Source organism: Gobio gobio, assembly GCF_949357685.1.
Source record: "Gobio gobio genome assembly, chromosome: 21".
Classification (NCBI taxonomy): Eukaryota; Metazoa; Chordata; class Actinopteri; order Cypriniformes; family Gobionidae; genus Gobio; species Gobio gobio.
The window spans coordinates 31,479,457-31,506,171 of NC_137117.1; the positions used below are offsets into that span (position 1 = coordinate 31,479,457).

General features: G+C 38.5%; 3 protein-coding genes across 3 annotated transcripts in view; 2 read left to right on the forward strand and 1 right to left on the reverse strand.

The window, feature by feature from the left end:
• Positions 1-8,544, forward strand: part of ccm2l (CCM2 like scaffold protein) — a 20,974-nt gene extending 12,430 nt beyond the window's left edge. Inside the window, exons 6-10 of the mRNA XM_079802349.1 lie at positions 1-13; positions 691-754; positions 1,046-1,196; positions 6,152-6,290; positions 8,247-8,544. The exon at positions 1-13 is cut by the window's left edge and continues 117 nt beyond it. Coding sequence (XP_079658475.1) covers positions 1-13; positions 691-754; positions 1,046-1,196; positions 6,152-6,290; positions 8,247-8,527 — 648 coding nt within the window. The 3' untranslated portion in view covers positions 8,528-8,544. The remainder of the gene's footprint in view (positions 14-690; positions 755-1,045; positions 1,197-6,151; positions 6,291-8,246) is intronic.
• The window catches only part of tcea2 (transcription elongation factor A (SII), 2), a 774,534-nt gene that overhangs the window by 241,101 nt on the left and 506,718 nt on the right, over positions 1-26,715 (reverse strand). The window lies entirely within an intron of this gene.
• cables2b (Cdk5 and Abl enzyme substrate 2b) overlaps positions 9,822-26,715 on the forward strand; it is a 30,083-nt gene continuing 13,189 nt past the window's right edge. The window contains exons 1-3 of the mRNA XM_079803592.1: positions 9,822-10,328; positions 21,873-21,965; positions 23,984-24,061. Coding sequence (XP_079659718.1) covers positions 9,826-10,328; positions 21,873-21,965; positions 23,984-24,061 — 674 coding nt within the window. The 5' untranslated portion in view covers positions 9,822-9,825. The remainder of the gene's footprint in view (positions 10,329-21,872; positions 21,966-23,983; positions 24,062-26,715) is intronic.

The following is a 26,715-nucleotide window of genomic DNA, read 5'->3' on the forward strand; positions in this document are numbered from 1 at the left end:
TGGCTGCAGAGGAGTGAGTGAAAAGCCAGTTAGTAGTAACTAACCTCGGTAAACGCCCTAGTGAAGCCCTGAATTAACCCCAGTTGTGAACCATTGCATTGATGCCAAGGACCCCTAAATATGATGGCACCTTCCTTGAATATATAAAGAGAGATAAAGATATTGCAGAAGAAAAACATCAATATGAATGAAGACAACATTATACAAAAATTTTTTTTTAAAGCAAAATATTATCAGGAAAATACGTACTATAAAAGTATTTTCTTTCCGCTCACTATAGATTGAAAGCATTATTTAATCAAATTCGGTAAATATGTTCCAAAAATGATTGTGTTAAATATTCTGTTCGCTCAGTATTTTCTTCACTCAAAGTCCTCAGAATTCGGACTTTTTTTCTCACAATTTTGAGATATAAACTCGAGATAAAAATGTGCAATCCTGAAAAAAAGAAGAAGAAAACAAATTAAATATAAACTGGCAATTGCAAGACAAAAAAACCCTCAGAAATGTGAGTAAAAAAAATAGCAGTTACCTTTTAATGTTTTATTCCCTGACAGAAAAAGCTTCCATATTCTGCCAATGTCTACACTGCACTTACCAATAAAATGTTTTACTGCATAGTTTCAGTTGCCACTTAAAATGTACTGATAATATGTCTGTTTTTCTCCCTCCCATCAATCCTTGTCCAAGGTGACAGCTGCCTTACTGACATGACATATGGCTATGACACAGACTTCAGCTGCTGCAGTTCATAGTGAGTGTCTGTTTTCTGTGCATTATGATTCATAAAATCTGTTTATGAGTTATTATTTTTGCTCTCTTTTAGGCTGCGCATTTTGATTTTGTAAATTGCCGTCTCAAACGCTAGCAGCACAAAATATATTAAAAAATAATGACCCTGTCTATCATTGTTTGGACAAACAGGTGGTCCCATCACACCAATTTTTGGATTGCTGAAGTCAGTTTTTTGTATTAAAAATAGTTTTTAAGCTCTGTCACATCTGACTTCATTAACACGGCATGCACGTGTGTTATCTCTCCTCAGCGATGGTTCACAGGAAGCATTTGATCCGTATTATAGTGAGAACTACAGTGAGAGCTCCTCTCTGTCCTGCCATGACTCACGCCGAAGCCTGGCCTCCACACACAGCGACTCTGAGCCCTCCAATGCCAGTCTGCAGGAGTACATGATCATTGTAAGATTCTGTTTACACACATATAATGTTACCCTGGACCACAAAACCAGTCATAAGGGTCATTTGAGATTTATACATCATCTGAAAGCTGAATAAATATGCTTTCCATTGATGTATGGTTTGTTAGGACAATATTTGGCCGAGATACTATTTGAAAATATGGAATCTGATGGTGCAAAAAAATCTAAATACCGGTATTGAGAAAATCGCCTTTAAAGTTGTCCAAATGAAGTCCTTAGCAACGCATATTATTAATAATAGTAATAATATTAATAATAAATTATATATTCACGGTAGAAAATGTACAAAATTTCTTCATGGAACATGATCTTTACTTAATATCCTAATTATTTTTGTCATTAAAGAAAAATGGAAAAATTTGACCCGTACAATGTATTGTTGGCTTTTGCCACAAATACACCCGTGCGACTTATGACTGCTTTTGTTGTCCAGGGTCACAAATGATGTAATTCAAGGGAAAGTTCTACAAAATTTAGTAAATTACTTACCCTCGCAAACCCATTTAAGTGTCATGCTGTCTACAGGAGAAAAACAATGAAATTATGATAAAAATGAATCCATATAACATTCATGCTACATTTCAAGTTTTTTGAAGCTTTTGTATGAAGAACAGACTGAAATTTAAAGGGATAATTCACCCAAAAAAGGGCATTTCTGTCATACCCTCATTTCGCTCCAAACCTGTTACGCGGCATTCACACGGGGCGTCGGCGTTAAAGCTTGTCATTTACTTTGAATGGGTGACGTCATCCACTGCCAAACTGAATTGTGGGTTCTGTCGTGTCGCTTCACTCGCGTTGCAAGTGGCAGAAGTTGAAGATTTCTCAACTTTTCAAGTGTCATCGCAGGTGTCATCCAATCCGATCGCCCTATGCAAATACCCTAGAGCAGACGCTAGCCAATTGCGTTCATGCAACCCCAGAGCAGACGTGTGATTGGCTGTTGTCACTATGAAGGTCGCATCAGCACGAAGCTTCAGCCAAGCGGTAACGCCAACGCACTGTGTGAATGCAGCGTTAGACCTTCGTTCATCTTCGGAACACAAATTTAGTAGCCTGGATGCCAGCCGAACTTAGCCCCGCCCACAACATTTGAGCTCGGCAAGTTCGGTCTGGACTTGATCCGTTGTGGAGCAACTATGCTCGAACCAGAGCTGTTCGGACCAATGAAATTGTCAGGGTGGGCTTTATACGATGATGGACAGATGATCAACAGTAACGTAATCATGCACGTCACCAAAGGCCCAGAAAGGTAGTAAAAACATTGTTAAACCTTAATTTTATGAAGTGACGAGAATACTTTTTGTGCGCAAAAACAAAACCAAAATAACGACTTAATTCAACAATTTCTTCTCCTCCCTCCTACACTGTTCACATAGTAAACACAGTGCAGTGCAATTGTTAGTTCAATGTTTTATTTGTTATTGCATTACAAAGTTTAAAGTATAAAAAAGTTTAAAGTAAAGAATCTCGCAAATCTAATAGATATTCTATTACGTTAATATTCTCAAAATATAAATTGTCATGAACATGTGACATGTGACCAAACTCACTGTTTTGGTGGCTTGTGTGAAGATCACTAAACTCATTAATCATTAAACATCCTGCTTCACACAAGGGTTCTCAAAAAGGCGCCCGGGGCCCACCTGCAAATCTCCAAGGGGCCATAGAATGACTTTAAAATATTTAAATAAATACATTATTATTAATCTATTAAAATAATCTGTTACTGTAATCTAAATTAAAATGATGAAAACACAAAATCAAGTTGGGATAAGTTTAAAGTTAGGACCGTTTATTGGTATGGGTAGGTTTATGGGTGGTTAAGGAAGGGTCAACAGTGTTGTAACGTTTGTAGGTTCAGGGAAGAAGGAGGCGGGAACCAGCAAACGTTAAAAGACTTTAAAGGTCCTGTTCTTCGTGATCCCATTTGGCAAACTTTAGTTAGTGTGTAATGTTGCTGTTAGAGCATAAATAATACCTGTAAAATTATAAAGCTCAAAGTTCAATGCCAAGCGAGATATTTTATTTAACAGAAGTTCCCTTTCAAAGCCTACAGCGAACGGCCGGTTTGGACTACATCCCTGTACATCCTGCTTTAATGACGTCAGTAGAACAGTTTGTTGACTAACCTCCGCCCACAAGAATATGCAAAAAAGGGGGCGTGGTCTTGTTGCTCTCCCACGTGGAGAAGAGGAAGTGTTTATAGAGTGTGTTTGTCGCCATGTCGTCCAGACGCTGTTATTTTCATCCCGGAGTCAAATCACCTTTGTTTGGCCTTCAGGGACGCTGTAGTTTGAACGCGTTCATCTCCCCGTTATGGTAAGAGGCGTGAACTTTCCGGGCAACGTGCGCTAAGCTGCTGTCGAATCACAACACGGGAACCGCTGGCACAATAAGAACTCGTTTCGTATTTCTGAAGGAGGGACTTCATAGAATAAGGAAATCTTCAAGCCGTTTTTATGGCAGTGAAAACAGCGGTATACAGATAAGTAAATTGTGTGAAAAATACTGTGTTTTTTTAAACGCAAAACATGAACACATGTTATATTGCACACTGTAAACACAATCAAAGCTTCAAAAAAAACAGGAAAAACGGGACCTTTAATCCAATAAACAAACACAAACTGAAAGTAAAAGCGGCAGCCCCTCACGGATGACTGCCGCTCACACACATTACCAAATGTAAACAAAACACAATGTAAAATCCAGGCCTGGTCCTCTCTTGTCCTTCACTCACTGTCGTCGCTCCTCCTTTATGCTCCTCCGTGAGACATGGAGACTCGTCCCGCTCTCACAGTCCCTCAGCCTCGCTGCTCGCCACAAGTGTCATTATAGATATAATAACAGAAATTCAGGTATTTCTTAAATATAAGTAGAGTGTAAAAACATGTACGTATACAATAAGTGCATTGTATCAAATTATTATTTTAAATGTGAGTTGTTAAAGACACCTAGTATAAAGTGGGACCAATGTTTTTATTGAGGAACACACAATTCTATTTTAACCCTTAAACGCATACCGGTCTTTAGTGACCCGGGACATCATTCGCTATCCTCTTTCACTCCTCATTCATTTTTTTAAGTCAGACATCAACCTTCTTAGTATTCCTCAATCAATTCATTATAAACAATATAACAACATAACAAATTGCATAGGGTCACTAACAACCCGAGGTGTTTAACAGTGTAAGTATATTTTTTCTGCACAACAATAATTGAATCGTTGATAACTGAATAAGTGCAATTCACCTTTATTCTATAAGATGGCAATACAGATACAGTCTGATCCACATGGTTTCACTCATAGTTACCGCAGGCAGAAAACAAAAGAATAGGAAGTATCATCAGAAAAACTTGAAACGGCTCAGCGATTTACTGCAGAGCAAGTGCTGAACGCAATCAAATATTAGAATCACTGTCACATGATGGTGGATCTGGTGAAGAAGCTGTCAGCGATCAAAATATTGATTTTGAATATGTTGAAAATGATAGTTTTGAGAATATGATTGAGATCGCGAATATGAGCCAGATGCTGAATGTACTGGGAAATGAGCTCTGACGAGGACAGTGATGATGGTATAAAAGGTATTAAAATATGCTTTATTTTATTCTTCTGTAATTGTTACTCTAATATGAGGAGATTTTTATATTATCGCGACAGGTAGAGATCCATCCGTGTTAGATATATAGACCCGAATATAATAATGATTGGTGAAACACTTGTCCGTTTAAAGGGATAGTTCACCCAAAAACGAAATGTTTATGTTTATCTGCTTACCCATAGGGGATCCAAGATGTAGGTGTCTTTGTTTCTTCAGTAGAACACAAATTAAGATTTTTAACTCCAACCGTTGCAGTGTGACAGTCGTATAATGCATGTCAATGGGGATATTTTAGAGTATGAGAGCAATGAGAGTAAAAACACATAGACATACAAATCCATATTAAACCATGCGGCTCGTGGCGACACAGTGATGTCTTAAGACATGAAACGATCGTTTTTTGCGAGAAACCCAACAGTATTTATGTGAATTTTTTTACCTCTTATCAGACGAATGTCATCTAGTATTCCCAGCGCCATAACTTCCGGCGAATAAGGTCAAAATACTGGCACGATTAGATATATATATACGTAGATGCCTCATTCGACCAATCCGCGTAGGCACTAATGAGGAATCTATGTATATATCTATGATCGCGCCGGTATTTTGCATGTATTTTGACCTTATTCACCGGAAGTTATGGCGCGGGGAAGGCTGATGCAGAGCCATAGAAAAAGATGAAATACATTTTTAAATATGGATATTTTTCTTACAAAAACGCATCGATTCGCTTCAGGAAGCCTTTATTGACACCCCGGAGCCACGTGGAGCACGTTATTTGATGGACAGATGCATTTTTTATGGACTTCAAAAACAGAGCAACTATTACTGCTATTATAATGCTTGGATTAGCCAGAACATTTTTTATATAACTCAGATTTTATTCGTCTGAAAGAAGAATGTCATATACACCTCGGATGACTTGAGGGTAAGTAAATCATGGGCTAATTTTCATTTTTGGGTGAACTATCCCTTTAAGGGTTTATATACCAATACTCCCAGTTTGAAAACAAGGAACTTTGTGAGGTTGAAATAAATGACAGCATAATTTTCATTCAGGGTGAATGATTTCTTTCCCTGCGTTTATCCTTTCGTGGCATGTGGCAAACAGGGCGAGCTCTGATGCATAAAAGGAGGAGTGACGACAGTGAAGGACGAGAGAGGTCTGTTGTCGCTCCTTTTATGCGTCCGAGCTCCTCCGTGAGACACGAGACTGGGGCCGTGTGCAGTTCTCCCGGTCCCTCTGCCTCGCTGCTTAATGCCACACCTTTATATTTGCGTCTTTTTATAGCTCTGTTATAATGTTTTCTGCCCTGTTCTCATTGGTTAGTTGAGGAGTAAGCTGACGCCTCAGGAGATTCAGCAGTTTGCTCTGTTCCTGAGAGAATACAGACTCGGTGCTCCGATAGAGCAGTTCTGCACTGACCTGCTGCAGCTCTACGGAGACTCACGCAAGTTCCTGCTGCTTGGTGAGAAACGCACAACACAAAAGTCGCCATTCTCTCTCTCTTTCTCTTTCTTTGTCTCTTTTTAACAATTTGAATGCCTGTTTAAATTCTCAAGGGGCTTGTTTTGTACAACTGGGTTTATTTCATGCTGAAATCTGTAAAATATCCTCTTTTTATACAAGTCATATTTCAAAAGTCATGATTTATCGGATTTGGCATTGTATTCAGGGTCTGTGTAATTGCTGTCTATCATTAGCTCATTAGAGGGATTAGAGTAACATGAAGCCTAATGAATATTCATGAGCACCTGGCTTGCACTGGAGCAGTCTTGGTGCGACAGCCTTTCCAACAACATCACACTTTCACAGCGTGACAGAATTACAAAACTCACTACTAACATCAATCGCTGTGAGAAAAGAAACATGATGCAGACTATAAATAGCTCTATGACCACGACTCTATAAATAGATCTATATCTAATACATATTTAGAAAATGCGTCCATAAATAATTCAAATGGATTGTACAGTAAATTCCCACTGCAATACAAATGAACAGACCTTGTGGATACCTTTGAAGTGAGTCTGTAAAGGATAAAGCAACTCGCACAATTGTGTACAACACAGACACAATTACATAACACTCACTGAGCCACTTATAGGCTACCTCATCTATCCTGACACTCAAGCAAAATGCTGAATCAGCTCCATGCTTTGACTGCAATCACCATTCAGTGTTGTTAGCATGACATTTTATTTGCAGTACTGAATGGAGACAATTTATCACAAGCATTTTTGAATGCAGCCACATTCTCACAGGAAAAAAACTGTTTAAATGGAATTAATTGTTAATCTGGTCTAATCATAAAGTCAAGTGGATTTGTTGGTGTGTGTGTGTGTGTGTGTGTGTGTGTGTGTGTGTGTGTGTGTGTGTGTGTGTGTGTGTGTGTGTGTGTGTGTGTGTGTGTGTGTGTGTGTGTGTGTGTGTGTGTGTGTGTGTGTGTGTGTGTGTGTGTGTGTGTGTGTGTGTGTGTGTGTGTGTGTGTGTGTGTGTGTGTGTGTGGGCATGTTTTCGTGAAATATCAGGACACAAATGTGTATAATGACATGGGTATGACACAGGTATTACAAAAAGAGGGTGAAATATGAGGACGTTCCCCATGTCCTCACTTTTCAAAATGCTTATAAATCACACAGAACAAGTTTTTTTTCACAGAAAGTGAACTGCACAGTCTCCTGTGAGGGTTAGGTTTAGGGGCAGGGGCAGTGTAAGGGGATAGAAAATACGGTTTGTACGGTATAAAAACCATTACGCCTATGGAATGTCCTCACATTTCACAAAAACAAACATGTGTGTGTGTGTGTGTGTGTGTGTGTGTGTGTGTGTGTGTGTGTGTGTGTGTGTGTGTGTGTGTGTGTGTGTGTGTGTGTGTGTGTGTGTGTGTGTGTGTGTGTGTGTGTGTGTGTGTGTGTGTGTGTGTGTGTGTGTGTGTGTGTGTGTGTGTGTGCGTGTGTGCGTGTGTGCGTGTGTGCGTGTGATGGAATTTTCAGCATCGGTCTTTAGTGTCACATGATATTTCAGAAATCATTCTAATATGCTGATTTGCTGCTCAAGAAACAGTTTTTTATTATTATCAATGTTGAAAACATTGCTGCTTCATAATTTTGTGGAAACCATCATACATTTTTTCTGCATTCTTTGATTAATAGAAAGCTCAAAAGAACAGCATTTATTTTATTTATTTATAAGTTTTTACTGCCACTTTTGATCAATGTAATGTGTCATTGCTGAATAAAAGTTGTTTTTTTTTTTTTTCAAAATCTTACTGACCCCAAATGTTTGAATAGTTTTATATAAAAATGTAACTTTCATGTAAAATGTTAACTGTTACCATTTTATATCAATCCAACAAATTCCTGCTCTCTAAAAATATGGGACTATGGTGCTTTCTCACTTATTTCCACTCTCATATGACCAGGCATGAGACCCTTCATTCCAGATAAGGATGTAGGAGTGTTCGAGACATTTCTGGAAGACATTGGGATCCGAGAGGGTGGGATTTTGACGGACAGTTTCGGCCGGATCAAGCGGAGCATGAGCAGCACATCGGCCACAGCAGTCCGTGGCTATGACGGCTGGACCCTTCCCTCCGGTTCCCAGGATTTTAACCGCAGAATTGATGATATCACACACAACATTGAGGCTTTGGGCTTTGAGGAAGGGAATGGAGACATAGAAGAGGAGGACTATTACCTGTAAAACATACAGAAAGAACTGAGAGAAATATACAGTATATATATATATATATATATATATATATATATATATATATATATATATATATATATATATATATATATATATATATATATATATTTATATTGTATTAAGAAACCTTTCAAATAGTTAAACATTTACAGGGTGCACTTTATTTAGCCACTAACTTGCTGTTCATGAAAAATGTCTTTGCGTCAGATTTGCATCTGTAAATCTGCGTATTATTTGCATGCAAGTTTGATTGTGTTTTGAATGAATGATTTACAAAAGTGCAGTGAGGAAGTGCCACAAAAGGACGCAAGAAATTGCACATTGTTTGGAGAAAAGGTCTCTTAGACACAAAAGAAGAAAAGGAGAAAGATGATGATGATGATGACGATGATGTTTCCACCCAGTGTACAGTACACTGTAACCTGCTGGAGCCGGAGGGTCATTGACTAATAATGACTGTGACTGCTGTCTGCAGGGAGAATAACTCAGCCTTGACATTCTTTCCAGTGACACCGTCACCTTGCCACAATCTGATGCCCTTCCCCTCGCTGCCCTCTTATCTATGCCGACCACAGACGGTTGATGGGCACTGGGCCCAGCATTGGGGGTTATCAAAATGGCACATACATCTGTCAGGCTAAACATTTGTTATGTAATGAAGCCGGGCAGAAGAACAGGGTTTAGATTAAAGTTGAACCTCTTCTCACATCCAAATAATCTTAGTACTCAAACCAGCGGGGGACATCTGGGAATATTTGTCCCAGGCCCTGTGACGAGGGGTCAACTAAGGTCCTCTGTGGAAAATCATTGAGTCAGAGGATGGAGGGCCCATGCATTATTATTTAATTATTTACGCTTTCACTGACAGCCTTGACCTAAAAAACGCGACTTCCACACTACTGTTATAATTATGTGAAATATAATAAAGTAAAATATTGTGATACCTAAAATGTGGGTTGAAATGACATCAATTTAAGGCATTTAAAGTATGACTAATTTCGGTCAGCTTTAGATATAGACCTTTGCTCTTTAATCTATGAAATATGAATATTTAAAATGAATAACAGCAGCAGAAACAGCATCAGTCTTTATTTTCTCTCTCTTCCTCGGAGCGCGCCCGATGCTTTATCTCAGACGCTTTATGACTCATCGGCCAATCAAATTCACGCATGCTCTATCTATTTACAAAAATCCTGTGCTCTAAGCCAATCAGATGCGAGTGGGAGTGTCCGGACGAGTCGCGGCGGGGTAGAAACAGAATTGAGCATCAGCCGACGGTGTACTCGAGAATGGCGGCTGCTGCGTGCAGTCCGCAGAGTTCACTGAACCCGTGCACTGGCAAACTGCTCAGAGAGCATCTGCGGAAAAGTAAAGACTCGCGGAGGAGACAAGCTGCGCTTTTATTTCTCACTAATATATCACTGGACGGACGGCCTGTGCGGAACAATGCGAGTTTAACGGGCCCCAGTGATGCCGAGTTTCAGTGCGCTGACATCGGCGCGACAGTGAGCGACCTGTCCGCCGCGGCTTGTAGCGATGGGACCTTCACCAGCCTCTCTGTCCCCAGATTCGGGCTGCTCAGTGTCCCGCCCATCCTGGTTCTGCCGTCGGATTCTGGGTTCAGTAACGTCGGGAGCACCGAAGTGTTCCTGGAGAGGGAGAGAGGCTCGTTCTCCTCGCAGAACAATCTCCTGTCCCCGTGCAGTCTACAGCCAACTCCGCTCGGAGCGCGGAAGTCTCCGACGCTGCTGTCCGTGCAGAGCTGCGGCTCCTCGCTGGACTCTCGACCGCGGTGGGTTCAGCACAGGTTTCTGTTGAAGCGGGCTTTCACTTTAGAGGCAGTGCGCTCGGTTTAATGCATTCTGATAGTTTACATGAACTTCTGAGAGAGACAGTCCACTTGGTTGTGTCTCAAAATCTAACGATCTGCCTACCTAGACAGTAGCCTATATTTGGGCATCCTATGTCATTTAAACTGTCAAGGTGGCAAAGTAGCTAATATTAAGGTGATAAATTAACGTAATATTTTGATTATTATTCGACTTTTTATCTAAAAAGCTATTCATGCTTACATTTACTTATTAATTTATTCAGAAATGCTGGACCCATTATATTTACTCTAAATTATTAATATACATTTTTAGTATTAAACAGTAGAAACTAATTATATTTTGAGTTTTGTGGTCCAGCACTTACATTTAATTTTGTCAAAAAGTAAAAGGAAAAAACTGATTGTGCATATCAGATATTTTAAAAAGAGACATAATCACTATTAAAAGCAATATCGATGCAACTTATTTAGCATAAATAAATTTTCACCGTAATCATAATTGCAGAAATAGTGTTATCACTGATGTATATGATTAATGTACAGATCCAATACTATAAATTATAGTTATATTATAAAATATAAGGAAAAAATGGAAGTGGCTCTAATGCTACATATTATTTACACAAAACTGGGGATGAGGTGGTTCAGAGAAGCTAGATTTTAATATGGCTTTTATGCAACACACTGCATAAGAGCGTTTCATTTACTGCTTATATTGCGGCACTCGTTCTTGTGATACACACTTACGTGGTCACACTTTACAATAATGTTCTTTTTACTTATGTAAGTACTGAGTAATGCTGATGAACAATATGTGTCATTATTTGTTGGAGCGATATAATTTGCACCTATTGCCTTTTTTAGTTAAATATTACTGAATTAACATGGACACGTAGTGTAAGGTGTTAGTCATTATTCTGACCAGTTTTAATAAGCATGTTTTGTAACAGTGGGAGAGGCACCATAGAGTCATTCAGGCTAATGAGGATTTTTATTTTTAGAGATGACTTAATGTTGCAAACCTCATCATTCACTTCATATTTTTCTATTATTTACTAGAAATTGTATATGGTTGGAGGATAATTTTTTCTTTATGTGATTTTGAGTGAGTCATGGATATCTGCCCAATCAGAGTTTATTTGGTTTTTTGCTTAAATATAAACCCCTATTTACAGCGAATTACCAAAGTTACAGGCTCTGTAGTTGGCTGGTCACCTTTTTCTAATGTTCTTCCAAATTCCTTTCCAAATATCCCTTTTACCATTTATTTGAAGTTCTTTTGAAAAAAAATGTAAATTAATGTTCAAGTTTCTGACTGAACAACTGAAATGACAAGCCACCTCCATAGATTTGATCTATTTGACTTTTAAATGTTGTTGCCGAGGCACACAAGTATGTGAAAAAGAGTTGTTTTCTTTCTCACAAGTACACACATTGACCACAGACTGAACAAGCCCCTTTCTGGAATCCAGATGACTTCACAGCCAAATAAACGTTGCCTAAAAATGGCCATTTGTGCATGAAGTTTTCACTTGGTTGGTTTATCTCTCCCCATGAGGAAGTGAAATCACTAGTGAGAGAAGGACGTTTATGTTTTGCTCTTAATCTCAGTATAGTCCATTGAGCAGGAGGTCTTTATTCCTTTGACTGTACCTCCCCCCTCAACCCTTTTCCCCTTTTTACTTTAAAAAGGGTGCGGCTGTGACATGTCGATTCAAACCAGACTGACAGTCAAGCCAGACATTTGCTTTGCTTTATCAGTTGGAGCTTTGAGGTCAGTCCCTGCTGCACACAAGGGTGGTGGTGTTCCTCCAGCGCTGCACGCTGCTTTGTGCACAGTACCTGCAGAGATTAAAGCTTAAGACATTCTGTCATATTCTCAACCCTTCAAAGGGTCGCTGCAGGCCTGAGGGAATGAACCGTCTCTGCACTGGAGAATAAATCAGGGCTACATAGCATGAACTTGCTTGATTCAAATGTTACGGTTGCTTAAAATAGTTCCAGAAAATGCATCCAGCACGCATTTTAAAAAAAAAACACCTTTAGGAGGAAATTATATTTGTGGAGCATAGAGAATTTGAATACGTGTTCATCACCATTCTTGCATCATCTAAAGTCAAAAGCATTGAGTGAGTGAGAGATGGGACATTCACAATAAAGATAGTCTGAATAGTCCAACAAGTAGGAGCTTGTGGACCACATTTGCCAAATTCTCAGCCTTGTGCATTGTCAGAATGTTTTGAGGCTTTAAACTGTTTTAGTTGCTCAAAACAAAGCTGGTATGTACCGTTTCGCCAAACATTCTTACATATTCTGGTCTTTAGCGACCCGGATCTATATCTAACATGGATAGATCTACACCTGTCGAGATAATATGTATAACTCCTGATATTAGAGCAACAATTACAGAAGAATAAAATAAAACATATTTCGTTACCTTTTGGAGCTTGGAAGGGTTCAGTTTGAGCAGATGTTTTATACCATCATCACTGTCCTCGTCAGAACTAATTTTCCAGTACATTCTGCATCTGGATCATATTCGCGATCTCACGCATATTCTCAAAACTCATTTTCAACATCTTGAAAATCAATATTTTGATCACTGACAGCTTCTTCACCAGATCCACCATCAAGTGACAGTGACAGTGACACTAATATTTGAATGTGTTCAGTACTTGCTCTGCAGTAAAACGCTGAGCCATTTCAAGCTTTGCAGATTATAATTATTATTGTTTCGTTTTCAGTCTGAGGGTAACTATGAGTGAAACGTCACTTCATCGTTGTGTATCGGACATTGCCACCTTGTAAAATAAAATTGAATTGCACTTATTTCGTCATTATAGATTCATTTATTATTGTGCAGGAAAAAAAATACATACAATCTTACACACCTCGGGTCGTTAGTGACCCTATACAATTTTGACAAAAACCTAGTGGAAAAACAGGCATTCAATTATAATTTTATTATTTTTTTCTTGTTATATTGTTTAAAATGGATTGATTGAGGAATACTAAGAAGGTTGATGTCTAACTTTAAAAAATGAATGAGGAGGAGGGTAGGGAATGACGTCTCGGGTCGTCAAATGGTTTTAGCATTTGGCTTTGGGTCTTGTTTTGTGTTTGCGTTTGAACATGATTGCCCTGTAGTACAAATGTTGAATCTCACTCTCTCTTCATTTAAAATGCTCACGTCAAGCTCTACTAGACTTTTTTTTTTTCTGATGAAAAGATCATGTCTGATGAAGACATTCTCCAAACTTAGGGTTAGTCATCCAAAAATGACAATTCTGTCAGCACTTACTCAACCTCTTGTCGTTCCAAACCCATAAAACATTCGGGTAACACTTTATTTTAAGGTGATGTAGTTACACGTTATTACATGTACTTACCATAGTAATAACAGTAGATTATGCATAATTACAAGTAATTCTAAACCAAACCCTAACCATAACTCTATAGTACATGTAGTTAATTAATATCGCTCTACTTATTTGAGTGATTACTACTATGTAACAACGTCACCTTAGAATAAAGTGTAACTGACATTCGTTCTTATTCAAAAACCTATTTTTAATGAAACCTAAACTTTCTGACCCTCAAATGAACGTCTGTTCCACCAAAAATGTAAAAAATACATTGCAAACATGCGCCAAGCAAACTTCCATTTACCATGTTTGCTGTGTTGCGCATGTGTTTGATGCATTTATATGTAAACAAAAGCCAAAATTAAAAGTGTTCATATGAAGCGATTAAGTCTCCACAGAAGACGTTGATTAAACCGCTAGATTCATATGGATCACTTTTACAATCCCTTTATGAACTTGTCAATGTTTTGGTTGAATGGATGGAAAGAAATCTCTCAGGTTTCACTAAAAATATCTTCTTTTGTGATTCGAGGATGAACAAAAGTCTTGTAAGTTTAGATCAACATCAAAGTAACTGATGACACAATTTAAATTTTTGGGTGATGTATTTGGAGGTTATGTCTTGCTTTTGTCACTCAACATACACTATATTGCCAAGTTTTGGGATGTCTGCCTTTACATGCACATGAACCTAAATGACATCCCATTCTTAATCCGTAGGGTTTAATATGGAATTGGCCCACCCTTTGCTGCTATAACAGCTTCAACTCTTCTAGGAAGGCTTTCCACAAGGTTTAGGAGTGTGTTTATGGGAATTTTTGACCATTCTTCTAGAAGCGCATTTGTGAGGTCAGTCACTGATGTTGGACAAGAAGGCCTGGCTCGCTGTCTCCGCTCTAATTCATCCCAAAGGTGTTCTATCGGGTTGAGGTCAGGACTCTGTGCAGGCCAGTCAAGTTCCTCCAAACCAAACTCACTCATCCACGTCTTTATGGACCTTGCTTTGTGCACTGGGGCAAGGTCATGTTGGAACACGAATGGGCCATCCCCAAACTGTTCCCACAAAGTTGGGAGCATGAATAGCAGGATAGCAGACACAAGCAACAGGTGTTTGATCAGTCAGAAATCGATGTAATGGAAGAGACAGCGATGTCAACATCAAATGTGAGAGAGAATATCACTGATCAACTGAATGATATTTGGTCTCATAGCTATATACATGACAGAGTGATACACTAGGCTGTAGTTAGGGCAGTGCAGAAACCTTTGAATGATGCCATTTTTTAATTGTGCCATCACCGTTTATTGACGTCGTTGTTCCAGGAAAACTGAAGTATGGTCGGTGTCGGTCACAATTGCTCAATTGCTGTTTTTGTAAAAAAAAAAAAAAAAAAACTTTTAGGTATGCCACTAGTTAATGCTTGAGTCTATGATGATTACTTGTGGATCACATGACCTCAGTCACTCTTGTTCTATACATGCCAGGAGTAGAAAGGGGGAAAAAAAGTACATCTCTGTGTGATGCAGGTTATGTGGAGTAGTCAGTAATGGCCAAATAAATTTGCAATTATATACATTTCAGGGAAAACCAAGTGAAACTTTAGCTTAAATCAACTTCACCTGACAGTGGAAACTATTGCTTCTCCTCGTTCATGCAAGTCCTTACATGTGACTACACTAGTAATGAGTGCATCCGTGTTTGTGGACTGACCTTGGGCTTGGCTCATGCTCTTATGTCAATAGCAACCTTAGCGTTATCAGAAATTGAAGCTAAGGTACTCCAGAAAAACACTCTTCAGTGTGAAGGATGCTAATAGTATCATTTGGCTGTCCTCCACCTTTGCTATATTAGATATGCTAGGTACTGTATTATTAGATCTGATGACAGTGTGTGTTATATTATATATAAATAATTTCTCATGAAACCGGAAGCTCTCCTACACGTTGCTGTTGAAAACAAATTTTATTGTCTGCATGAATGAGGGTGAGTGATGCACCCTTTTGACAAATTATTTACACTACCACTTAAAAGTTTGGGGTCGATAAGAGTTTGTTTTTCAGATGGAATGAGGCCAGATCTCATGGAAAACAACTATTTCCTACGTTGAGAGGACTGTGCCAAAACTCACAATAATATCCAATTATTATGTTATATAATCTAAAGTCAGATAACTGAAATTCAGAATCTGTAATTAAAAGGACTTGTGCTGAAATGTGCTGCTAAAACCTTTCAGATCGGACCAAAAAGATCTTGGATAAATAAAAGTAAAAATACAAAAATGCAGTTATTTCTGCAATATTTCATAACGATACTCATATTATTCATATTGGTTGCACAACCATTAAAGTCTGTAAGATGTTCTTCAAAGAAGTCAAGTCTCTAATGCTCACCAAGGCTGCATTTATTTGATCAAAATACAGTAAAAACAGCAATATTGTGAAATATTATGTTTTCTATTTGAATATATTTTAAAATGCAAAGCATTTTTGGAATGGCAAAGCTTTTCAGCATCATTACTCCAGTTAAGGTCCTTGAACATTGACTGAGTCTGAAATTTAAATATGCGTTTTTTCTTATTTGTCGTCGTAAAAATTTGTCACAGAGAAATATGAATTAATCCCTAGCGAAAACATTGCAAAATGGAGTCTTCAAGCAGTGAGGATGATTTTGGTGTCTTCTCTCTTCTTAAAAGGAGAAAAAGAAAGAGGAAATATTGGGTCCAATCAATCCTGAGATTGCGTAGAGAGGAAGGAGAGTTCCACCTCCTTATCAAGGATCTGCGGGATTATCCCGAGCGATTCAAAGTTTACTTCAGCATGTCAGTGGCTCAGTTTGATGCTTTTCTAGTGATACTGGAGCCACATATTAAAAAGTGTGTTTGTCATACAGTGCTTTGTGCTGCAAGACGAAGTGGATCAAGTTGTCAGATGTCATTCTGAATTTTGCCGTTCGCTTGTGGGGTGGCTTTGAATTGTCAAAACCCCTTTCAAAATGCTTGCTACGGATGTGAAAAAGCAGAAAATCGAACCCGATGGTCCCGATCCGAATCTTTTTATGATAGACAAATGTTTCAGAGGCAGTGTGAAAACGTGATTGACACAATTTGGGACTTGGTGTGCAAGGACCTTCACTCCAGTATTACTCCAAATGATCCTTCAGAAATCATTTCTAATATGATGATTTGCTACTCAAGAAACATTCCTCATTATTATCAATGCCGAGTATTTTTATGGAAACAGTGATAACTTTGTATTATCCAAAACAACATGATTCCACATACAGCTGTTTTAGATAATGCTACCAAACTCAAATATGGCCTCACTCATAAATTGTGTTGTAACTTGTAACCCATGTGGCACCTTGTGTGTTACAAGCCCACTGATGGCCTGACATTTCACCCACTCATTTCTCTGTGGCACTTCCTCTCCAGCCTGTAATAGAGCGCTTCGTCATTTTGCACCAGTGCTGGTAATCTTGCCTAGTCTTTCATCCCTGTGTGCTATTGGAACATTGAAAGCATGGAAACAAGCCATATGTTCTCTTAGCGCTTTAATACTGTGCATGTCCAGTCCTGGCAGGATTACGCCAAGGGTATTTATTCAAAGCCTTGTGACGTGACTGTGGCCTGAGTGCATCCAGGCGGCCAGGAACAGTTATTGATCCCCTGGAATGAGGGGCAGGGATCTACTGGACCTGAGATTATGAGATCTATAACACACATGTGGTATATAAAGAGAGGAGTGGTACATATAGGGAGAGAGAGTTAACATTCCCTCTGCCTCTTGAGTTGAAGTTATTCAAATATAATTGTACATTCTTTCTTAACTGTTTGTTTATCTTTGCCAGGCTGGTGTGTGAGATTCCTTAGGCTGATGAGTCATCCACTCCTGTGCATTTTCCCCTTAAAGTTATTTCTCATTTGTTAGTTTTAAACATTTTTTTTATTCGAAAGCACTTTAAAAAGTAATCTTTTAAGCATTAGTTCAAGGAATGTTTCGAGTTTCATACCACAGCTGTCTTAATATTTTTCAATATGCTATACATTGTGTGCAATTTTAAATAGTTTTAAAATGCTTTTTACAGGTTAGAAATAGCAGAAAAGTTTGAATAACCATCATATATGGATTTTAAAGCCGCAATATGTCATTTTTTCGCCCGCTAGAGGTCGCTTATTCAAAACAAAGGTGTAGCTTGATGGCGGCTGGATTTCGCGGAGCTTTTATTATGCCGCAGAAGACCGCTTCCGCTTCTTCCACTCATGCGTATGTGTGGTAACGCATCGCTGTTTTATCATATTCGATACATTATTTGTGTGTGTTGAAAGTTATGTTATAATGCTTCTCTGCGTTTGCTCGGTGGCTACAATGAGACACTTGTTACACACTGCAGATGGATATTAGGCATGGTAAAACATGGTACTCGCGGTAAATCAAGAAAACGAGATTTAAACAAAAACACTAACTGTGTTGAGCTATATAACAATGATTAATTTTCTGTCGATGAATATATATATTACAGTTTCTCACCTTTTTAATAAATTGCATATTAAAGCGTCTTTGGTGTTTCCATGGTTTCTACAAAATAAAACCGGAAATCGAGGGTAACGCAGGTATGATGTCATTGATATGTCCTGTCCTGATTAAAATAGGTTATTTCTCTGGATTTAAACATTCTTGGAAACATCTGGGATAATATAAGTTCACAAGTCAACAAAATGCATAACATTGTTATAGTGTTTTTTGGATATTTTAATCCCAAATTCTTACATATTGTGCCTTTAACAACAGCACCAGCATTAATTACTGTTAGAATGTGCTTTTTTCAGTAGTTGTACCAGTCAAATTTCATGGTTCTCTGTACCAATGTCGGTACCAGAGTAAAAACTGATGTTGAATTAAGTACTTGAGAAACCGTTTTCATCCATTGGTTTCAGCAGTGTTAAGCGGATTCTGACTAACTTACCGTCTAGTACCTCTGATAGGCCATTGCGTTCACACGCTCGGCTCCACTGATATGATTGTGATTGGCTAGAGTGCTCAACACTTATAAAAACACACTGTAAATAGACACCTTTGACGCTCAGAGTGCTCCAAACGTGTGACCTGCCGATACCAATTTTTGCAGATTCAGATTTTCTTTCTAAACTAGGCCCATAATTGACAGCATACCAACAAAAATGTACTTTTCTTCAATGCTAAATTTTCTTTTCATTAAAAAAACAAGGTAAAAGAGTAATAAAGTTAGAACAAATAAACAAATTTCAAACAACAGCACAAATAAATGCAATAGAATAAAGAGAGATATGAAACAAACATGGCTTTAAGTTTTTCAGGTGGGTATACAGTATATTTATTCAGGTGAGAAATACTACAGAAATTAAAGTAATAACACTGGATAGTCTTCACTGTAAAAATTGAATACAGATTAATGCTTACAAAAAGTTACAAAAGTCTTTTTTTTTGTCTTTTTTCCTTTGATTAACATGACAGACAGCAGCAGGAATATTAGACTGCTGTCACTTTAAGAGTTTATGCACGGATCCAATATACTGTTACACAACATACGTTATCTTTCTCAACTATTTACATTCCTGACTGACTGAGTTTAACTGAATACTCGCCAAGACGGCCTTTTTGACATACTTTTGTGTGTAGTTGATCGTTTAAGCTCAGTAAAGCCACTCATTTTGGTGCTTGCGGCTCATAAGCTGTTTGAGTGGTGGTTTGTGCACTCCACTTATATAGATCAGTGGTGTATGCACTGTTGTTGCAAGTGTGAAACCTGCAGGAATTAGTAAAATTATGCGCAATACAAGGCGGGTGTGTGTCACTTCGGCGTCTGAGAGAACAAGGAGAACGCACAGCTGGCATTGGTGTATCATTGGCTACTATGGCATTGGCCAGTCACCAGTCCCGATCATGAAAATCGGCTGATTCCGGTCTCTGGCCAGTCGATCGGTGCATCTCTAGTACTGGTTGTACCGGTACGTTTGACAACCCTTGTAGTGATGTAAGATATATTTGTGCCTGTGCCATATGACTCTATACTAGAGATTTTATTGATTGGTCAGTATTGTAAATTTAGTTGTGCATGCTCATTTAACCAATTTTTAAATTGGCAATCTAACATTCACTTACGGTTAATAATGTTAATATTAATTAATAATTGAATTTTTATCACCTTGAAATTAATATCTATTTTCAATACTGTGCATACTGTACTGTGTTTTTATTTATTTATATATGTATTTAAATTAAAATGTATACAATTTTCAGCCATAATGTGAAAATTATTTTCAGTTTAGAATTCCAGAAGTTTAATATCAGTGCATCAGTAAATATGTAATGTAAATATATTTGTTTTCAAAGAAAAGCATTTTTTTAAAGGACCATCATTGATACACATAGAAAAAAGACCCAACCTTTATGACCTTTAGTGTCCTGCCTCACCAAGCTTATGTCTTAGTTTCCTCTCCATCCTATTTTCTGAGTTAAAGTTGGATGCAAACGGATAAAGGATTTACTAGGAAATCAAGAGAGCGAGAGACAAAAAAAAAAAAAAAATACAAGTTGGGATCAAGTGAGTGACAGATGGGCAGAGAGAGAATGAGGTTCACGCAAAGCTGGCAGCTGCTTCAGAGTTCATCACCTTTTTCATTCTGGAGATAAAGAAAAGGCTTGTAAGCCATTTGTGTTCGGTCTTCAGCTTTTCTTTGCTCTCTTCTTCTCACTCGCCTGCACACAGGTGCGGTTCCTAGCCCTGGGTTATGATAACAGTCATTTGGATTCTGAGGGAGGGTGTATCATCACACAAATGGAAGACCAGATGAAGAGTGCAATAGGGGGAGCTGTTTGTGTTTGTTCGCACACTAGGGTTGTGTAATACTTTTCAAACCAAACAGAAAGAAGATGTGGCCTGAGTTTGTGCCCAACGTGGCAGAAATCTGTAATGCTCATGTAGGGAAAGAGGGGGTTAGAACACGCACAGATGAGACGTAGACTGAAAGTTATGTAACTGGAGTTATGGTAAGACATAATCCTACAGGCTGATTTTTCGACAGGATTTTTTGAGGAATTTTCAGATAAATTAATTTCATATTCGAAACACATCATGTTGGGGCTTCCTTAAAGGGATAGTTCACCCAAAAAGGAAAATTACCCCATGATTTACTTGACTTCAAGCCACCCTAGATGAATACAATCTGAGTAAAAAAAAAAAATGTCCTGGCTAATCCAAGCTTTATAAAAACAGTGAATGGCTGCCCAAAATTTGAAGGGCAAAAAAGTGCATCCGTCCATTATAAAAGTAATCCACACAGCTCCGGGGGATTAATAAAGGCCTTCTGAAGCAAAGCGATGCTTTTTATAAGAAAAATATCCATATTTAACATGATATAAATTCAAATATCTAGTTTCCACCAGACCGCTTTCCATATTCAATTTTTTTGGGTGAACTATCCCTTTAAGACAGACAAGTTGAAGTGTCATACTAATAACTTGGTATTTCGTCTTTAAAAGTTGATCTCCTTTAATGCTCCATAATCCATATTTTCCAAAGAATTGCAGAGCTCTTGGCACCCTTGTACATTCCTATGCATGAAACGTTTGAGTTGTTTCAAAATAAATTATATAATCACAAAAAAAAGAAAAGTGAGAAGTCGGAGCTTTGGCATAGCAGTTTGTGCACATGCTCCTGACATGTTGAGCCATGGTTCTCATGTGTCATGGTTCTCTTTTGCCATACTATCTCCACCTAATAAATATGGTAAAAAAAATAATAATACAATAAAAAACAACGGGAAGATAAACATCATCACGAAAATTATTTTCTTTTGGATTTAAGTTTTTATGAAATCCAAATAATTGACCATATTGTTGGAGACATAAGCTATAAATCTGTGTTGCGTTTGGTGTTTTGTTTTTGGTTCTTTCTGTTAAAATTAAGTCGTTAGGTTTGGGTTAAATACTTGTGGGCATTTGGGCTGTTTTGCATAGTATTACATGTATTATAAAGGTTGTGTGTTATCTTAAATCAGTGGTTTATGTAAGAACGAAGAGGTGAAGCCAACTATGATAGACTAAACGTTTTCTTAAATACGTCAAAATGTATTTCATGTTTTGCCCATGCTCTGTCCCTCAGGAGTCGGAACCCATCTGGCTCTCCTCGTCCACGCTCCATGAAGAAAATCCACTTTATTAGGAACATGAGGCAGTATGACACCAGGGGAAGCAGGTGTGTTTGTTCACTTCTCTGTGTGGGTTTTGGGGTTGTTAATAGCAGTGATAATAGCAGCCCATTGTGTGTGTGTGTGTGTGTGTGTGTGTGTGTGTGTGTGTGTGTGTGTGTGTGTGTGTGTGTGTGTGTGTGTGTGTGTGTGTGTGTGTGTGTGTGTGTGTGTGTGTGTGTGTGTGTGTGTGTGTGTGTGTGTGTGTGTGTATGTGTGTTTGTGCCTGTCGCCGGTCTGTCTTTTCCACACTTGTCATGTTTTCCCCTCTCATCATTATCTTCTCATTTTGGTAGTGATCCGTTACACTTGCTTTATTCCTCACGTGAGGATATCATATCTGACAGTTTGTACACAAATACTAAAGACACTGAAGAGGGGAAGTTATTTTTATAATTTTTAATATGATGTGCACAGATACATCATTTATAAACAACACTGCAATATTTCATTAAAAAAAACAAAAAAAAAAAACAGATTAGTCCCGATTACAAAATCATGGTGAGTTTGGCACAGGCTGCTCAACATAAGGAATGACTGTATGGGATGTTTGTTGTTCTCCGTGAGATCTGGCCTCATTCCATCTGAGGAACGGCAGCTATGTTTACTAAAGTCCCATTATAAACTGCCCCAAATGACCGTGGTCCTTATTTTCCACTTGTGTTCCCAGGCTTTGGGTTTTCACACACAAATACGCATGTTCCTACTCACATTCACAGGGTCACCGACAGGATTGTGGCAAAATAAAACCAATAAGATATTTTCCAATGGATGATCCCAGATCCAGATAAGCCTGGTGTTTAGTGGCCTAATCTGTCGCATAAACGCAGATACGCAGTGTAAAGAAAAAAAAAGGGCAGGCAAATGCTGTAGACTAATAACTCTGTTCACTGTGAGAAACAAAGGGGCGCTGTTCCAAAATTCAACATAATATCCAATTATAATGTTGCGCTATGTAAATCAGTTATACATTTGGAACTTATGGGGTTATTTCCTATTTGGTTGGCATTTTTTCAATAAAACCTGTTCTAAGTTTTTTAAACAATCTGAAATGGCAAATCCTCCATTGGGCCGCATTCAAATTTTTTTTTTTTTTTTTTTGTCCTAATGAAGACATCTGTTCATGAAAAATAAGCTTGTTGAAATCTGTTCATTCCAAAGATTGATTCTTGAGATATAAATGGAAATCCGTCTTTGAAATCTCTATAAAATTATTAAATTAATTGCCAACTCCACTGCCATTTCTCCACTGTCATGTGACCATTGAATAAGGAAGCATCAGAAAACATCATATTAGCTGCTGCGGCAGGCCCTCAGTTTCATGTTAACTGCCATTTTACCACTCTTTCACAAGTCTATGGTTAAAATGCAGTCACATACCTAACATAGATACCATCCGACTTCCTGTGTGAAAGAAGAGAGAGAGAAGTGTGATGCAGGTGTTCTGGCTGTGTGTGGCAACGATGGCAACACCAGAAATCATTGTCCTTGTGTGGGCATTTTTTGGTCCCTATGAGGTTAACAGCTTATAAATCATAAGTAATGTTTTTTTTTTGAAAATGGAAAAATGCAGAACGTTTTCTGTGATGGGTAGGTTTAGAGTTTAGGTTACAAAAGTATAGTTTGTACAAATCATGTCTATGGAAAGTCCCCATAAAACATGAAAACCCAATATTGTGTGTGTGTGTGTGTGTGTGTGTGTGTTAATGAGGCAGAAGTATATATAAAAAGCCCTCTCTGGTGTCACAGGTGTTTGTTCCTGATCTCAATGTACTGAGAGATTAGTGTTTTTAATTATGTTGTGACTTGTTGGCCTGTGTGCGAGTGCACATGCGTGTGTGTGTGTGTGTGTGTGTGTGTGTGTGTGTGTGTGTGTGTGTGTGTGTGTGTGTGTGTGTGTGTGTGTGTGTGTGTGTGTGTGTGTGTGTGTGTGTGTGTGTGTGTGTGTGTGTGTGTGTGTGTGTGTGTGTGTGTGTGTGTGGATAAAAAGTGTGTAATGTTAACTAGTTTGTGTTCGTCACTGCAGGATCGTGCTTATCTGTGCCAAAAGGTCTTTGTGTGCCGCCTTCTCTGTGCTGCCGTATGGAGAGAGCTTCCACATCAGGTACTTAAACACACACACGCACACACATTAAAAAATACTTATTTAAAACTAGGGTTGGGCCGATAGACGACGGCATCGTCCATCGCCGATGGCTAACAGACATCACGATGTTGAGCCGGCGTCGTAATTTCCCCGCCACCCCCAACAAATAATTCAAAACGCAATTTAAACACTAAAGATTTTATTGTGCAAAAACACCAAACAAATTATAGGCTACTTACTAGATGTTTTAGATGAATTAAACCAATGATATTCAAATAGCGGACCCCACACCCAGACCCCGGCATGTTTCCATCTGGGCCGCGAGACTGAACGGTAGCACCATTTTCCTGTTTCTAGTTGAAGTGAGCAGAGCATCAAAACAGCGGTGCGGATCACACCACAAGCACTCAGGATCGTTTGTGGTAATGATATTTCAGCGCTATATCCTCTAGTAGTTTTATCTAGAGCCAAATTCACTTCATTCAAGCCCTCTCTTTCTCCAGATGCATGCCACATTAAAGGGATAGTTCACCCAAAAATGAAAATTTGACATTTATCTGCTTACCCCCAGGCCATCCAAGGTGTAGGTGTCTTTGTTTCTTCAGTAGAACACAAATGGAGATTTTTAACTTCAACCGTCGATCTAGTGTAGAGACATCACTTCCTGTGTGTGAGGTCTCTACACTAGATTGTGTACATTGACCTTCCTTTCCGGAAGTGCTGCGCTTTCAGGGCTATTGGACATGGTGTTGTATTTGAGGTAAAAAAATGATATAAATACTGTTCGGTTTATCGCACAAACCGATCGTTTCGTGTCTTAAGACATTAATGTGTGTCTTAAATCTTAAGACATTAATTACATTAATGTCTTAAGACATTAACGAGCTGCATGGATTAATTTGAAGTTGTCTATGCATGTTTTTTTTTTACCCTAATAGAATTAGACCCCATTGACAAGCATTATATGAGTGACACAGCAACGGTTGAAGTTAAAAATCTCCATTTGTGTTCTACTGAAGAAACAAAGACACCTACACCTTGGATGGCCTGGGGGTAAGCAGATAAATGTCAAATTTTCATTTTTGGGTGAACTATCCCTTTAACGGAGCTTAACGCTCAAATGCAACCCCCCTATGTCATCGTCCACCGCAATGTTAACTGTAGACATCGTCTGATACCAATTTGGTAGACATCGCCCAACCCTAGTCCCTACCCTCCTTTTGCTAAAAACATTATTGTTTTTGCTAAGTATATTTGATACTTATTTAGTTAGCAGCAGTTATTCTCACTTGGTTGACAGTATTGAAGTTTCTATACTAAAATATACTAATAAATTAAAAGGATAATTGATGGAATTATTAAGGACGCATAATAGTTCATTGGGAAAAATTGGAATCAGAACCAGAATCGTTCCTTGTGATTCCCATTCCTAGCCTTCACTTTCAAATACCCTTGTCCTTGCATGAATTTTATATAGATGGATAAACACAAAGAGATATTTCGAGTTGAATGTGCAGTCAGTTGGGTTCCTCTGCTCTCCTCTGGGGATTCATATTAAGGGTGAGATTCAGGGCAAATGGGGCAGGAAGGAATTTTTCCCACATCCTTGAGCTGGGTCTGGCATGACACGACCGACAACACCCTCTCCTTTCCCACCATCTCCGTTACAGTTCCAGAAAATGCTGAAATAAAAAATTTTACCTTGTGAAACTATCTCTTATCCACCTTTTTCTGGAACTAGGGATGAAACGATTACCGGTTTCACGATAAACCACGATAACATTTAGTGACGGTTAGTAATAACGTATAAAATGTAATTATCATTAAAACCACGTGTGATTATCACGATTGTGAAAACTCTCTGTAAATCTTGTCCAGTCTACATCAGTCTGTTGCACGCACCGCTGTTTTCTGAATGAGAATAAATGTCAAAAGGCAGTGACAGCACTGGGAGATTGTTCAGCATCTAAAGGACCAAATCTGAGGCGTTGTCATATTTTGGCTTTAACAAAAGTCCTGAGGGAAACTTAATCGAAGATTGCCACCCTGTCTGCAGAACATGCCAGAAGAAAGTCGCTGTAATAGGGGGGACACTTCAAAACTACGAACGCAAGGCAAGTGGACTTTGACCTCAATAACAAAACTACGTCTGGGAAATAATAACGTGAAGCGAACGAACAAGTTCAGACAAGACTAGGGTGACATTTAAGGGATAATAATCAGGGCTTGACATTAACAACATCCATTTGCGGGTGTAACGTTATTTCGGCTGCACACTAGCCACTCTGGCTGTTGAACTTATTATAGTCTTCTCAAAAGCCATCTGTTATAATCGCGTTGCGCAAAAAACACTTACACGTGTTTCTATTGAGTTTATGAATGCAATGTCTCATAATCAGAGGCGTTCAGAATAGCGGAATTTTGTTCAGAGCGCACGCCGCCCTCAATCGCTGAAATCTACACTCAAAGCAGAGATGTGTGTGATGTACGCAAGAGATTGACTCAGCATACAGAGATTGACTGTTTTTGTTCTATTTCAGCGAAAATTGTTTTTTTTAAAAAACACAGCAGAGCCACAGCGCATCTGATATGACTGGCATAACTCTGGCGAATTTAGGGACCGTCTCCAAAGTTACGCACAACATTGGTAACGTTATACACGTTTCAAACTT